This window comes from Elephantulus edwardii, unplaced genomic scaffold, assembly GCF_000299155.1.
Source record: "Elephantulus edwardii isolate Elephantulus edwardi_28Jun2011 unplaced genomic scaffold, EleEdw1.0 scaffold00054, whole genome shotgun sequence".
Classification (NCBI taxonomy): Eukaryota; Metazoa; Chordata; class Mammalia; order Macroscelidea; family Macroscelididae; genus Elephantulus; species Elephantulus edwardii.
In genome coordinates, this window is record NW_006399804.1 from 6,859,915 (window position 1) to 6,872,486 (window position 12,572).

At 40.7% G+C, this 12,572-nt stretch overlaps 1 protein-coding gene and 1 pseudogene across 1 annotated transcript in view; both read right to left on the reverse strand.

The window, feature by feature from the left end:
* Positions 1 to 7,200: 7,200 nt before the first annotated feature.
* On the reverse strand, positions 7,201 to 10,320 carry LOC102865259 (annotated as a pseudogene).
* Positions 10,321 to 10,403: 83 nt separating this feature from the next.
* LOC102861313 (CDK5 regulatory subunit-associated protein 2-like) overlaps positions 10,404 to 12,572 on the reverse strand; it is a 138,201-nt gene continuing 136,032 nt past the window's right edge. Inside the window, exon 10 of the mRNA XM_006887102.1 lies at positions 10,404 to 10,694. Coding sequence (XP_006887164.1) covers positions 10,404 to 10,694 — 291 coding nt within the window. The remainder of the gene's footprint in view (positions 10,695 to 12,572) is intronic.

Below are 12,572 nucleotides of genomic sequence, written 5' to 3' on the forward strand. Positions count from 1 at the left end.
ATTGCTATAAGTTGACCTCTGATTACTGCTTTGGCTGCTTCCCAGAGGTTTTGGCAAGTGGTGTTTTCATTGTCATTAGTTTCAAGAAACTTGGAAGAAGATTACTGAACATTTGCTGTGGTGTTAGAGAAGATTGCTGAACATGGACTGCCAAAAGAACCAACAAATACCTTCAAGAAGGAGCAGCCAGAGTGCATTTGGAGGCAAAGATGATAAAGCTTCACATTCCATTCTTTGGGCATATTGCTAGAAGAGGCTATTCTGTGGAGAGGGACTTAGAAATGTAGAGGGTTGGTGGAAGAGAGGAAGACCCTCAATCAGGTAGACTGCGTGTCTGTAACAGTGGATTCTGGAATCTACTACTCTGTCAGGAAATGTGAGGATAGCACAGGATAGGAAGTGGTTCAGATCTGTTGCTCACAGCGTTGCTATGAAATGTACTTGATTCAATGGCACCCAACAACAACAATTCATAATTATCTTTATTTACTTTGATGTGCAAATTGTTCCAAACTTGACTAGTAGGAGGCTCTACAAGCCAGTTTCCACATTCTGTGCCCATTCCTCATCATTCTTTGAACATTTCCCCATAATTGTATGGTTCCCATCATTCTTTAATCATATTTCAGGCTCTATAAGGTCTTAAAGTTGGCCATTTCTCCAAAAAGCCCCCCTTTTTTCTTTTAGTGAAGAATGACATTAAAAAAACCTGACTGATTCAGTATGACTCCACAATTAGAAAAAAACTAAGGAAATGTTCACATGCAGAAAGAAACATTATTTGCTGGTTACCAGGGATAGGAGGGGAAGGGAAATGGAGGAAAAGGAGTTAAAAGATAATAGCAGATGAAAGGAAAAACATACATGGTAAGAAGATGATGAACACAATATCACCAAGAAAGGGAAGACCCAGAGAGGTGCCCTGGAGACACAATCAACCAAAGTAAAGACTATTACATAAATAATCCTATATTATCACTAATAATATTGATTTACAATTGGATGCTTAGACTGGCAGACTAAAGATATGAGTAAATGGGTAGATGAGACTATACCTGTGACCATAGATAGGTTTATTTAGCAGACATTATATCTACATTCATATTAGCATATGTTATACATATGTCCATATATGTGGTAGATTCTACAGAGGACAAAGTAATGTAAACATCTTAATCATAAACAAATACTTGAGGTAATGAGTTGCTGGTCTTAAGGCCTCAGGGTGATAGTTTCTGGGAGCTTCTTGGTCAATTAGCACAACAAAATGAACAAAAAATATGTCCTACACACTACTTTAGTGAATAGTGGCTGGAGTCTTGAGTCATGGGACAATCTACGGTACAACTATTTCTTTCTCCTTATCTGGAACAAAGAAGAGGGAGAAAAGGTGAAGATGCATAGAAACAGTCCAAAGGACTAATAGACCATTTGAGATTCAACTTCAAGTGAAATAGGGCAGCCAGAGTCAGATCTCAGGGACAGTGTCTGGTTAGAAAACCACAAAAACTGACATTTTCCCCTAATGACACATATCCACACACTATGGCAGTCAATATTTCATTCCTGTTACATTGCTTTTGAGGTAGAACCTGCTGTTTAACAGATTCCTTAAGCATGTATAGTCCACCATCCTTTGACCACTATCTGACCTTCCTCTAGATGCAGCAGCGAGCCTCCTGTTGAAAGGAGGACTTGGACCTGTGCACACAGAGACTATGCATGCACAGCATCTCATAATTAGTGATGTCTACTGGTCCAGAAGCCTTTGTTAAGGAATTCATCTTGAAAGACATATTGTGCATACATCTCATTTCTATAACCTTGTTTAGATGGGCTAGTTACTAGTACTTCTCTCCAGAAATTGCTAAATATGCAAAGCTGTATTTGTTGTTGTTGTGTACCACCGAATCAGAGCTGATCCATAGCGGACCATCTGGTAGGTTTTCAGAGGCAGGTTATCACACAGGAGGAGCTTCTCCTGTGGAGCAGCTGTGGATTCGAACTGCATGCCTTTGGGATTTTAGCACAGCTTCTTTTTACTTTATTAACTTTATTAGCATTAAGGAAATAATAAAATCCTGTTGTTTTGTGTCCTTAGTGATGATGGAGACTTGATTAGTCCAAGTTCCTTGCTGTAGCCATTCTACTTCTCTCTCTTAAGCCTTTCTTTTCTCTCTAATAAACTCTGCTCAAAAGACATCTTTAAATCATTTTTAAAATTAGACTTGACAAGAACTCTCAAATCTGAGGTGTTTGTAAACTAATGACCCTGAAATGAGAAGAACCAGATTTTACCTCACTGCTGATCACTGTAAAAGGGATGACAAATAAATATATCATCCTAGACAGAGAGGGAAAAATTATGGAACAAAACTTAAAAACATAAAATTGGCCAGGCTTACTGATCTTACAGAGATTGGTGCAACTCCCTAGATTATGGCCTTTTTCCCCTCCTTAACCATGGAACAAAATCTACCCTTGTGAGTCAACATCTAGGGAATCAGTAGATAAGCCTATAAGATGAACAGCAACGCTAGGAAACTACTCTCTCCTTATTCAACCATACAAGATCACAACAGTAGCATTTGGCCAGGATTAAAGAAATCACTTCTTGGAAGTCTTTTCTTAAGTGTTTTCTTTTTAATTTTTTTTAATTTTTTCTTCTTTTCTTAAGTTTTATCCTAAATCCTCAGGAGTAGTGAAGCAGTCCCCAGTTGTCTTGATTATGGACTGTAGTTATGTAGGAGTTTGCTTTTCTTAAACATAGAAAATGAATAACTTGAATGGGTATACTGTTTCTGTCTGTGCTGCACAAGCAGGGAAAGGAAGACTAAATCAATACTCAGGTGAAAGAACAGTTAAAGGCCTGAATATTACACACTGCCTGTGTTGAAGCTGATTTCTACTAGGAACTCATGGTCTCTTTGGAGTCCTCTGGAGTATATCCTGTTCTCCTGCTGCATTTCTTAATTGTCTTCAACCTTTTATTCAACATACTTATTATGTGCCAAGCTCTCTGCTCAGAGGAAAGTACACATAAAAATACTCAATCCCTCAAGGAACCAAATATCTAGTGGGAAAGACTAATACATAATCAGGTAGTTGTGATACAAAACAGTACATGTCAATTACCCAGGAGATGAAGAAGAGGATATTAAGTCAAAATTCCAGTGAGATGACCCAAAGTCTGATGAGTGCAAATAATAGTTTAGTGTTGCTAGAGGGAAAAGTTTTAGTCAAGTGAGAGGAAATGGAAGAGCCTTTAGTGCCAACTTTGCTTTTCCTATTTCCTTTCAAGGAGGGAGGTCCATACCTTTGGGGATGTAACTTTGTGGGGGGGAAAAAATTCCATCTTTACTATTTTACCCTAAAAAAACCCCAAGCCCAAACAAATGAAAAACCACACAAAAAAAAAACCCAACAACAAAATGATTGTGGCCTTATTTAAGGCTCAGCATCATGGGATTATATCTGCTCCTTGGAGGCAAGGATTCTGAAGCTTCGTCTGACATAATTTGAATATATTGCAAGGAAGGACCAGTCCTTGGAGAAGGATGTCATGCTTGGGAGGGTGGAGGGACAGCACAGGACACACTTGATGAGATGGATTGATTCAGTGACTGGGATAATGGGGGTAGGTGTGTCAAAGACAGTGAGATTGGCACAGGATAGAGCAGGGTTTAGGGCTGTTGTACACAGGGTCACTATGAGTTGCAGGTGACTCAATGACACATAAAAACAACAAACTTAGTTTAGTTACTGGATAAATCCTACAGTCTTTGTAGCCAAAGTATCAAGGGCTTCAATTCCTTGCTGACAGTCAATCAGAGTTTTCCCTTAGCTCCTCGAGGCTACTTGCAATTCTTCACCCTGTGAATTCCCCCAACATAACCACTTACTAACTTCTTCTAAGCTAGATAAGGGAGAGAGATACTCTAGCAAGATGGTGGTCTACTTTAACATAGCATATAATCACATAATCCCCTTACATTTGCTGTATTCTACTGGTTCTAAACAAGCCACAGCCCTGTTTATACTCAAGCAGACAAAAGAAGGGAATTATGAGAAGGTGCCAACACCAGGCAGTAGAAATCAAGGTGCCCCCTGACAGTCTGTCCAGCAGAAGAAGAGACTCCTGGGTTTGACTGCATGGATTGTAATGCCACCATATGAAGGAAGGTCAGATTTAAGAATTATTAGGGATGATTTAACATAAAAACAACAATTAATGTAAAATTTGCCACATTAATAAAACAAAAAAACAAGAAACACAAAATCTTATAAATTGATGTAGGAAAACCCTTTGACAAAATCCAAGCCCCCTTCTGACTAAACATTCAGCACAGTAGGAATATAGTATACTCTTCTCAACATAGTGAAAAGTATATACACAGAACCAAGAGCCAATGTCATTCTCAATGTAGAGAGACTAAAGACATTCCTCCTGTGTACAGGGACCAAGCAAGGATGCTCACTATTATCTCTCCTTTTCAATATTGTACTGGAAATTCTAGCTAGGTCAAAAAGGAAAGAGAAGAAAATAAGAAGCATCCAAGTTAGTAAAGAAGTGGCAAAACTGTCATATGTGGATGACATGATAGTGTTCACAGAAAACCCCAAAGTAAAAAAAATTACCCAGACAACAAACCACACACACACACACACACACACACGCCAACCAAAAAAATAAACATTAGACCTAGTAGACTAGTTTATTAGATTGATGGGATATAAGATCAACAGACAATAATCAGTTGGATTTCTCCATAGCAAGAAAGCACAGAAAAGGAGACCAAAAAACCAATACCATTTACAATAGCCAACCACAAGAAGAAATATTTAGGAACAAACTTAACTTTTTTTTTAACTATTAGTCAGAATTGACCCATCGCTGACCCTCCAGTTGGTTTTCAGAGGCACTTAATCACACGGGAGGAGACGGCCCGGCCGTCCTTCTCCTGCAGAGAGGCTGATGGTCTCGAACTGCATGCCTTCGGGACTGCAGCACAGTTTCTTGCCAGGAGACACAAAAAAGATCATTATAAGGAAAACTACATAAGGTTACTACAAGAAACAATAAGAGATGATAAACAAAATGGAAAAATAAAGTGAATAATAAATGGAAATATAGTGTCTGCTCTAGAATAGGAAGAGTGAACGTTGTGAAAATGACAATCCAACCACAAGCAATCTATAGATTCAACTCAATCCTAATACAGATATCAAATTCATTCTTCAAGGAGATAGAGAAGGCTATTTCCAGTTTCATTTTTAAATGAAAGAGACCGAGAATAAACAAAGTTTTTGTGAAAAACAAGAATTCAGTGAGAAACATCTCACTTATTGATGTAAAAACCTACAACAGACAAATACAACAGGAATAGAAACGAAATATCAAACCATCAATTGATACTTGAAGAGGTAACAAAAGCTATTAAATGTTGAAATGACAGCCTCTTGAACAAATTGTATTGGCAAAACCTAGACATTTATCAGCAGAAAACTGAAACAGGATCCACATCTCAGACCACATACAAAAACAAACTTAGAGTGGATCAGAGACATATGGGTAAAACCCAAAACCATAAGATCATAATAGACAAAATGGAAACAAAATTTGAAGCCCTGGCACATGGCATAAATAAGCTTACAAAGACAGCCAAAAAATGCTTGTCCTGGAGAAGATACAATCAATGAGTTGGACCCTCTTAAAATCAAATCCCCGTGGGCATAAAGGAGTGAAAAGAAAGCCCACAGACTGGGAAAAACTTTTGGCAATGACATTTCAGACAAGTCTCACAAGTAAAATTTACAGAACACTACAGCACCTCCACAAGGAAAGGACTGATAACACAATCACAAAATGGATAAAAGACATGAAAAAAGTTTTAACAAAAGAGGACACTTGGATGACCAAGAAACACATGAGGAAAGGTTCAAAACCACTAGCACTCTGAGTGATGTAAATCAAAATGAGATACCATCTCACTTCAACAGCAGTAGCAAAGTTTAACAACATAGCAAACAATAAATGTCAGATAGGATGTAGAGAGAGATTGAAACTGGTTTCCCCCTCCATAAATATTATATCATTTATTTATATACAGAAATTAATAAACCTTAAAATCGAATGCAACTTTCTTCTCACACATTAAAAAATGAAGCACGCTGCACACATGTCCTTGCAGTGTGTCTGAGCCCTGCCCTCTGCCACCAGGTGTAGCATGTCAACTGGGGATGCAGCGGCATGCAGCCTCAGGGCCCATCCCCTCGTCTTTAACTCATATGCAGATGACACAACCGTGCTTGCTGAAACTGAGGACCTGAAGCACCTGCTGCAGAGGGTCAAGGACTGCAGCCTCCAATATGGATTGAGGCTCAATGTCAAGAAGACAAAGATTCTCACCACTGGACCAATTGGCAGCATCAGGATAGGTGGTGAAGAGCTTGAGATTCTTCACAGATTTAGTTTGCTTGGCTCCACAGTCAACACTCTTGGCACCAGTAGCCAGGAAATTAAAAGGCGCATTGCTATGGGAAAGTCTGCTGTTAGGGACCTCTCCCAAGTACTGAAGAGCAATGGTGTCTCTCTGTAGACTAAGGTGTGTCGGATAAAGTCCATGGTCTTTACAATCACTTGTTATGCATCAGAGAGTTGGACAATGACCAAGGAGGATAGAAGGAGAATTGATGCCTTTGAACTGTGGTGCTGGACAAGAGTATTGAGAGTGCCATGGACTGCTCGGAAAACAAACAGATTCATCCTGGAAAGGGTTAAACCAGGTGGCTCCTTGGAGGCAGATTCTGAGGCTCCATCTAACATACTTTGGGCATGTTGTGAGGCCAGACCGGTCCTTGGAGAAGGACATCATGCTTGGGAGGGTGGAGGGACAGCGCAGGAGGGGAAGGCCCTCTATGAGGTGGATTGATTCAGTGACTGGGATAATCGGGATGGGAGTGTCAGAGACAGTGCGATTGACAAAGGACAGAGCCGAGTTTAGGGCTGTTGTTGTACATAGGGTCGCTATGAGTCACAAGCGACTCGATGGCATATAACAACAACAATAACAACAACAACAACAACATATCACATCCTGTCCGAGCACACAGGGATAGGATTGGGTGAGGGCCTGAGGCCATCCGCTGGTCCCGGTGCAGTGCTCTTGAGTGTAATTGACCTGGCCAGTCTAGAGGAGGCTAAGCCAGGTATTTGTAGGTGTCCTTCTCCCTGTCCCTGTCCACTCGTTCCAGGTTCTCCTTCTCAATCGGAATGTAAACACGTGTGTGTGTGTGTGTGTGTGTGTGTGTGTGTGTTTACATGTGTTTTATTGACCATGCAAAGGTGTTTGATTGTGTAGATCATAAAAAAGTATGGATAACATTGGGAAGACTTTCCATAGGAATGAGAAAGAACACAATTTCCATAGCAGGATGTAAACCATCTCCATAGGAAGCTGCCCATGTGCAACACCCTGGAATAAGGCACACCAACCAATCCCAAAAGTCTTTGCATCTTTGCAATGAACTCCATCTTAAATATTATTTCTGTGCACAGTTAATCTCTATAGCTCCTCATTACCCAACACAAATTAGGGCAGGGGTAAATGCATTTCCTGATGATGAGGACCCTTAGCTTGAAGCATGAAGACAGCTGTGTCAGCATCTCCCCCAGCAGCTGCTGGTGCTTTAGGACCTCCATCATTTTCATTATCCTCTCAATGGCTGCCTGAATCAGCAGTTTCCAGTCTTCCTCAACATTCTTGTGTGCCCTTTCCTGTTCCTGCTTCTGTTCAGTTTTCATCAGTACATTGACGTTGATCCTTAATTTTTGTTTTTTTATAACCAAGATATAATTTTATTACGGTATCTGGCTTCAATTCCACCTCACCAATATTTGCATTTTCATCTTCTGGGACCAACAGCTTTGTCTTCAACGAAATCCGCATGAGTTGGGCCAGAATGCCCATTTTATTGTGCGTGCTGTTGGTCAGTTGTGCAGGCATGTTCTGTCTTGTACTGGAGCAGAATCACCATCTAGAATGGGGACGCCTGTGGCCTGTATCTGTTCTAGAAGTAGTTGGTTACTAATTCCCCTTTGGGCTGCTGGTACAGACACATCAACTTCCTGCTATGGTTTCTGCTGGCAGAGAAGGCCATAAACCACTGGTAACTCCTCTCCAGCTCTGGCGGCAGCGCAAAGGCACGGGAAAGCTGGAAGGGCTACTACCCGGAGCTTAGGACCTGCATGCTGAAGTCCAAGTTTAGGGGCTCAGAGTTGGCCAGGTGCTTCCTTTTTAAATTACTATTGTGATTTTAATGAAAGTTTACAGAAAAAGTTGGATTTTCATTCATTTATTCATTATTGCACATGTCCCCTCTTTCCCTCCCCACCTCCCCATTCACTTTTTTTAAAAAAAAATATTCATTCCTTCTTCCCTCCCTCTCTCCCCAGTCCACTTCACAATGCACCTCTTACTCTGTATTGTTGTCATACAAATAATGCCTAATCATTTATTCCTTTTAAATAGTTTTTTCCTTCATTGGTTCCAATGAACAGGTCAGGTGCTTCTTGAACTGCTCATTCAAGTCCTTGCTCATGCCAATGTCCTGAAACATGTGTTGGAACTTGGAGGTGTACTCAAAGCCACAGGCTTCTTCAGTTTGGAGAACATGCTGGCCTCGGCATTATTGCTTGCATTGTTCTGGTATACCAGACACTTGGTCAGCATTTTTTTGTAGAATTTCTGGAATTTCTAGAATTTTGGTTTTGTCTTCAATGTACTTGAAGACAACCATCACTTGGTTTAGCATGCCTTCCAACTCCATCTCTTCTAGATTCTTGGAGCTTTTCTTCAGAAGGGAGTCACAGTACCATACCAGCAGCTCTGGGGACTTGACAGAAGACTGTGCCATCTTGGTCATTGTATTGTTGGTGCTGAAGCAGCCACAGGCCTTTACCAAGTGCTGCCATGAAGAGAGCATCATTGTTAAAGTGGACATTACCAGGGATTGTACTTACTGTGTGCAGGCCCAGCAATATCAGCATGCAATCTTTGGATCATTCAGTGCAGCTTCCCCACATTTTCCCATGGTGGCCAGACCTGGGTTGTGAATGTGTGTCTTGAGAAGCTTCTTGAGCTCCCCTAGACCATCCTGGATTCTGAAGCCAGGTTATATATACAGCCCTCAATTTCATTCTTGTTGGCTTTCAGCAGGTTCTGGAACTCCATGTGGGAGCTCTCCGGGTGCTTCTCGATGAGCACCCACTTGCAGTCGTGCACCAGCTCCTTCTGTGTGCATGGACATGGCACTGCTCCTCCAGGAGTCAGGCCTCGGACTTTTTTTATAAACTCAGGGATAGGATTCTGCTGCAGGAATTCAGTGTTCTCTCTTGTGTAAAATCTTTCCATGTCAGCAAAACCTTGTGACTCCAAAATTCAAAATGAGACTTTGTTGAGGGACAGAATAGAGCCCTTTGCAAATGTGTCAACTTCCTTGAATACTAATTCCACATAATACTTCCCAACTCCACTGATCAATCTTGTGTTGATGGCTTCACCATTTCTTTCCTTTTCTATCAGTTTTAAGACAGTATTTGTGGGAGCTCTGGTGGCCTAGTGGCAAGGAACTGCAACTACAATCCCAGAGGCGCACGGTTCGAATCCACCAGATGCTCTGCTGGGGAAGGAGGGACAGTCTCCTCCTGTACCAGTCAGATCTGATTTGATGGTACACTCACACAAAAATAATAAAATAAAAAAAATTAAAAATAAATAAGACAGTATTTGTGACTTGTTTATTCAACAGGCTGAACAGTCTTTCCAATTCACTAAAGCAAGTGAATAATCTCGTAGATCCCTTTCTGCCCCTTGCACTCCAGGCAGACCCAGTGTTGGTTGAAGTAGGCACAAATTCTGTTCATCACTTTGCTCAAGAACTGGTTGTCCTCCCACTGCTGCATGTAGAACTTAAGGACAATCTTATCCATCATTTCTCTCCATCCTTAATACAATTTGCCAAATAATTCTTCAGAAACTCCTTAAGCTGCATGTTCAGTCCCAAGCCAACAAACTAGGCCTCCCTGGGCATCTGGCCCTTCTTATAATTGGAAGGAAGGATGCCAGCTCTGTGTGCCTGGTTCTACTGGTGCACACTGATACAGTAGTTGTACACATGAGTGTAGAATTCAATGTACCTGGACTTGACCATCTTCTACATGGTGTTCACCTGCTGTATTCCAGCTCTGAGGTCATCCTAGATCTGTTTCAGGACAATCTGCTTTAGCCTATGAGGGTTCAGGCTCTGGTTCGATGACATTGTGAGTCTTGTGTTGTCCAGGGCAGTGATAGGTGTTCCAGACCCAGCTAATGCTCCATCAGATGGAAACTCGCAGTTGCATCCTACAGATTCACAGCAGCTCCAATGAGTTTCCCTCCACAGGTAGGCAAGACATCCTCATTGCAGTCAGCCTTGTCCACATCTCCTGTGCCAGCTAGCTCACAATGTCCAAGATCCCCATTGGCCCAACTCCAAGAAGGCCCAAAGGTCTGGCAGTGTTCTGCACCTAGGCTGCCTGGCCCGTGATGTGCCTTACTGCACTGCCTGCAAGACTGGAACTCTGAAGAACCACTGGTGTGACTGTAAAATGGTACAACTGCTATGGAAAGCTGTCTGGCATTTTTCTCAAAAAGCTGAAGACAGAAATCCCATTATTCTGCTAGGAATACCTCCTAAGGAAATCAGAACTGAGACACAAATGGAGATACACATATCCATGTTAATAGCAGCATTATTCACAATAGCAAGGAAATGGGAACAGCTCAAATGTCTTAAACAAACAAATAGACTGAGAAATTGTGGTATGTTCACACAATGGAAGACTATGCAGCACTAAAGAACAACTTGTTAAATGCTGTTGAGTCAACTACAACTCATCCTATGAAAAAAGACCTGAACCTTGTTCTATAATATTGTCATTTCTCTGATTTCATAGACTTTCCAGAATAATTTTGTTTAGGAAGTGGATGTCACTCCTGATTCCAAGTTTTTCTTAATCTGAGAGTTCCACCAAACACTGTATACCATGGGTAACCACTATAGCATTTGGCACACTCATGGTACAGTGTTCAGCATCACAGCAACCACAAGTTACCTCAGTACAGCAAATTGGCAGACCAGTGCTGCAACACTTAGAAGATTATTCATTTCAAACACAATTAATACCAGGCCTGAGGGCCTGTGGCATTTGAGGTGGAACCAAATTTTAATACACAGGACCACCCACCAGGTCCTGACTGGCTCTAAACAAGAGTCTTCTGGCCCACAGCTCATTGTTAGCTAAATAAATCCAGCAAATCCAATCAACTCAACACACAAAAGACCAACTATTTTGTAAAATGCTACATGACTTGGAAGAGACATTATTATGCTGAGTGAAATATCTCAGTCATGTAAAGACAAATATTGCACGAGGCTGCTATGAGGATAATAGGAGCAAGATATGTACATATGTTCAAAAGGGAAAGAGGGTAGAAGAAGGGGCATAAAACGGTGAAAGGGGTGGAAATTACTGAAATAGCAGAGGTTGGTGAGTAGAGAGAAATTGAAAAATTCCTTGAAAAGATGGAGGTGAGAATAGCCACAGAGCAATGGTAATTAATGATATAAAACATAATGCACATGAATGATTGTATAAAGCAAGATACAGAAATGAAACATAATATATATGAATGACTCTACAAAACATAAAGTACATGTGCAAACCATGATGCATATGAATTATTATATACAAATCAATATAAATATTTTTTAAAACTCCAAACTAAAAACAGAGCAAAAAATACACCCCCTACATTACAATAATTCCCCAACAAATGAAATAAGGACATTAAAGCATGATACCTACTTAGTTGATTTTTAGCAAGTTTTTTATTTGTACCACAAATACTGAGTACTGTTTTTATTATACTATCTTCAATTTCAAATTGTCGTTGTTATGTGCCATCAAGTCACTTGTGGCTCATAGCGGCCCTATGTACAACAGCTCTGAAGCCTGCCCTGTCCTGAGCCAGTCTCACTGTATCTGACACACCTACTCCCATTGCCCCAGTTACTGTATCAATCCATCTCATCTGGGTCCTCTCCTGGGTGCTGTCCCTCTACTCTTCTGAGCATGATGTCCTTCTCCAAGGACTGGTTCCTCCTGTCCACATTATTGGAAACAATTATTTCATTTACTCTACAAGGAAATAATGTAGAAGGTAAAAGACACTTTCTGTTGGAGTTTAAAGAAGGTATAATTCAGATTTTCAATCCTGTTCTTTGAGAAAGGACACTAAAGATAAATTCATGTTTATAGTACATGAAAACTTTAAAAAAATAATTGTGGGTCTTGCCCCACACCTCACTCCATACACAAAAACCAACTCAAGGTGGATCATGGACCTAGGACTAAAACCAAGGACTATATACTTCATTACAGAAAAGCTAGGAACAACACTAGAAGTCCTAATCCACAACATAAACAGTCTTCCCAGTATCCTGGAAAACCTACAACTAGGAGAAGATAA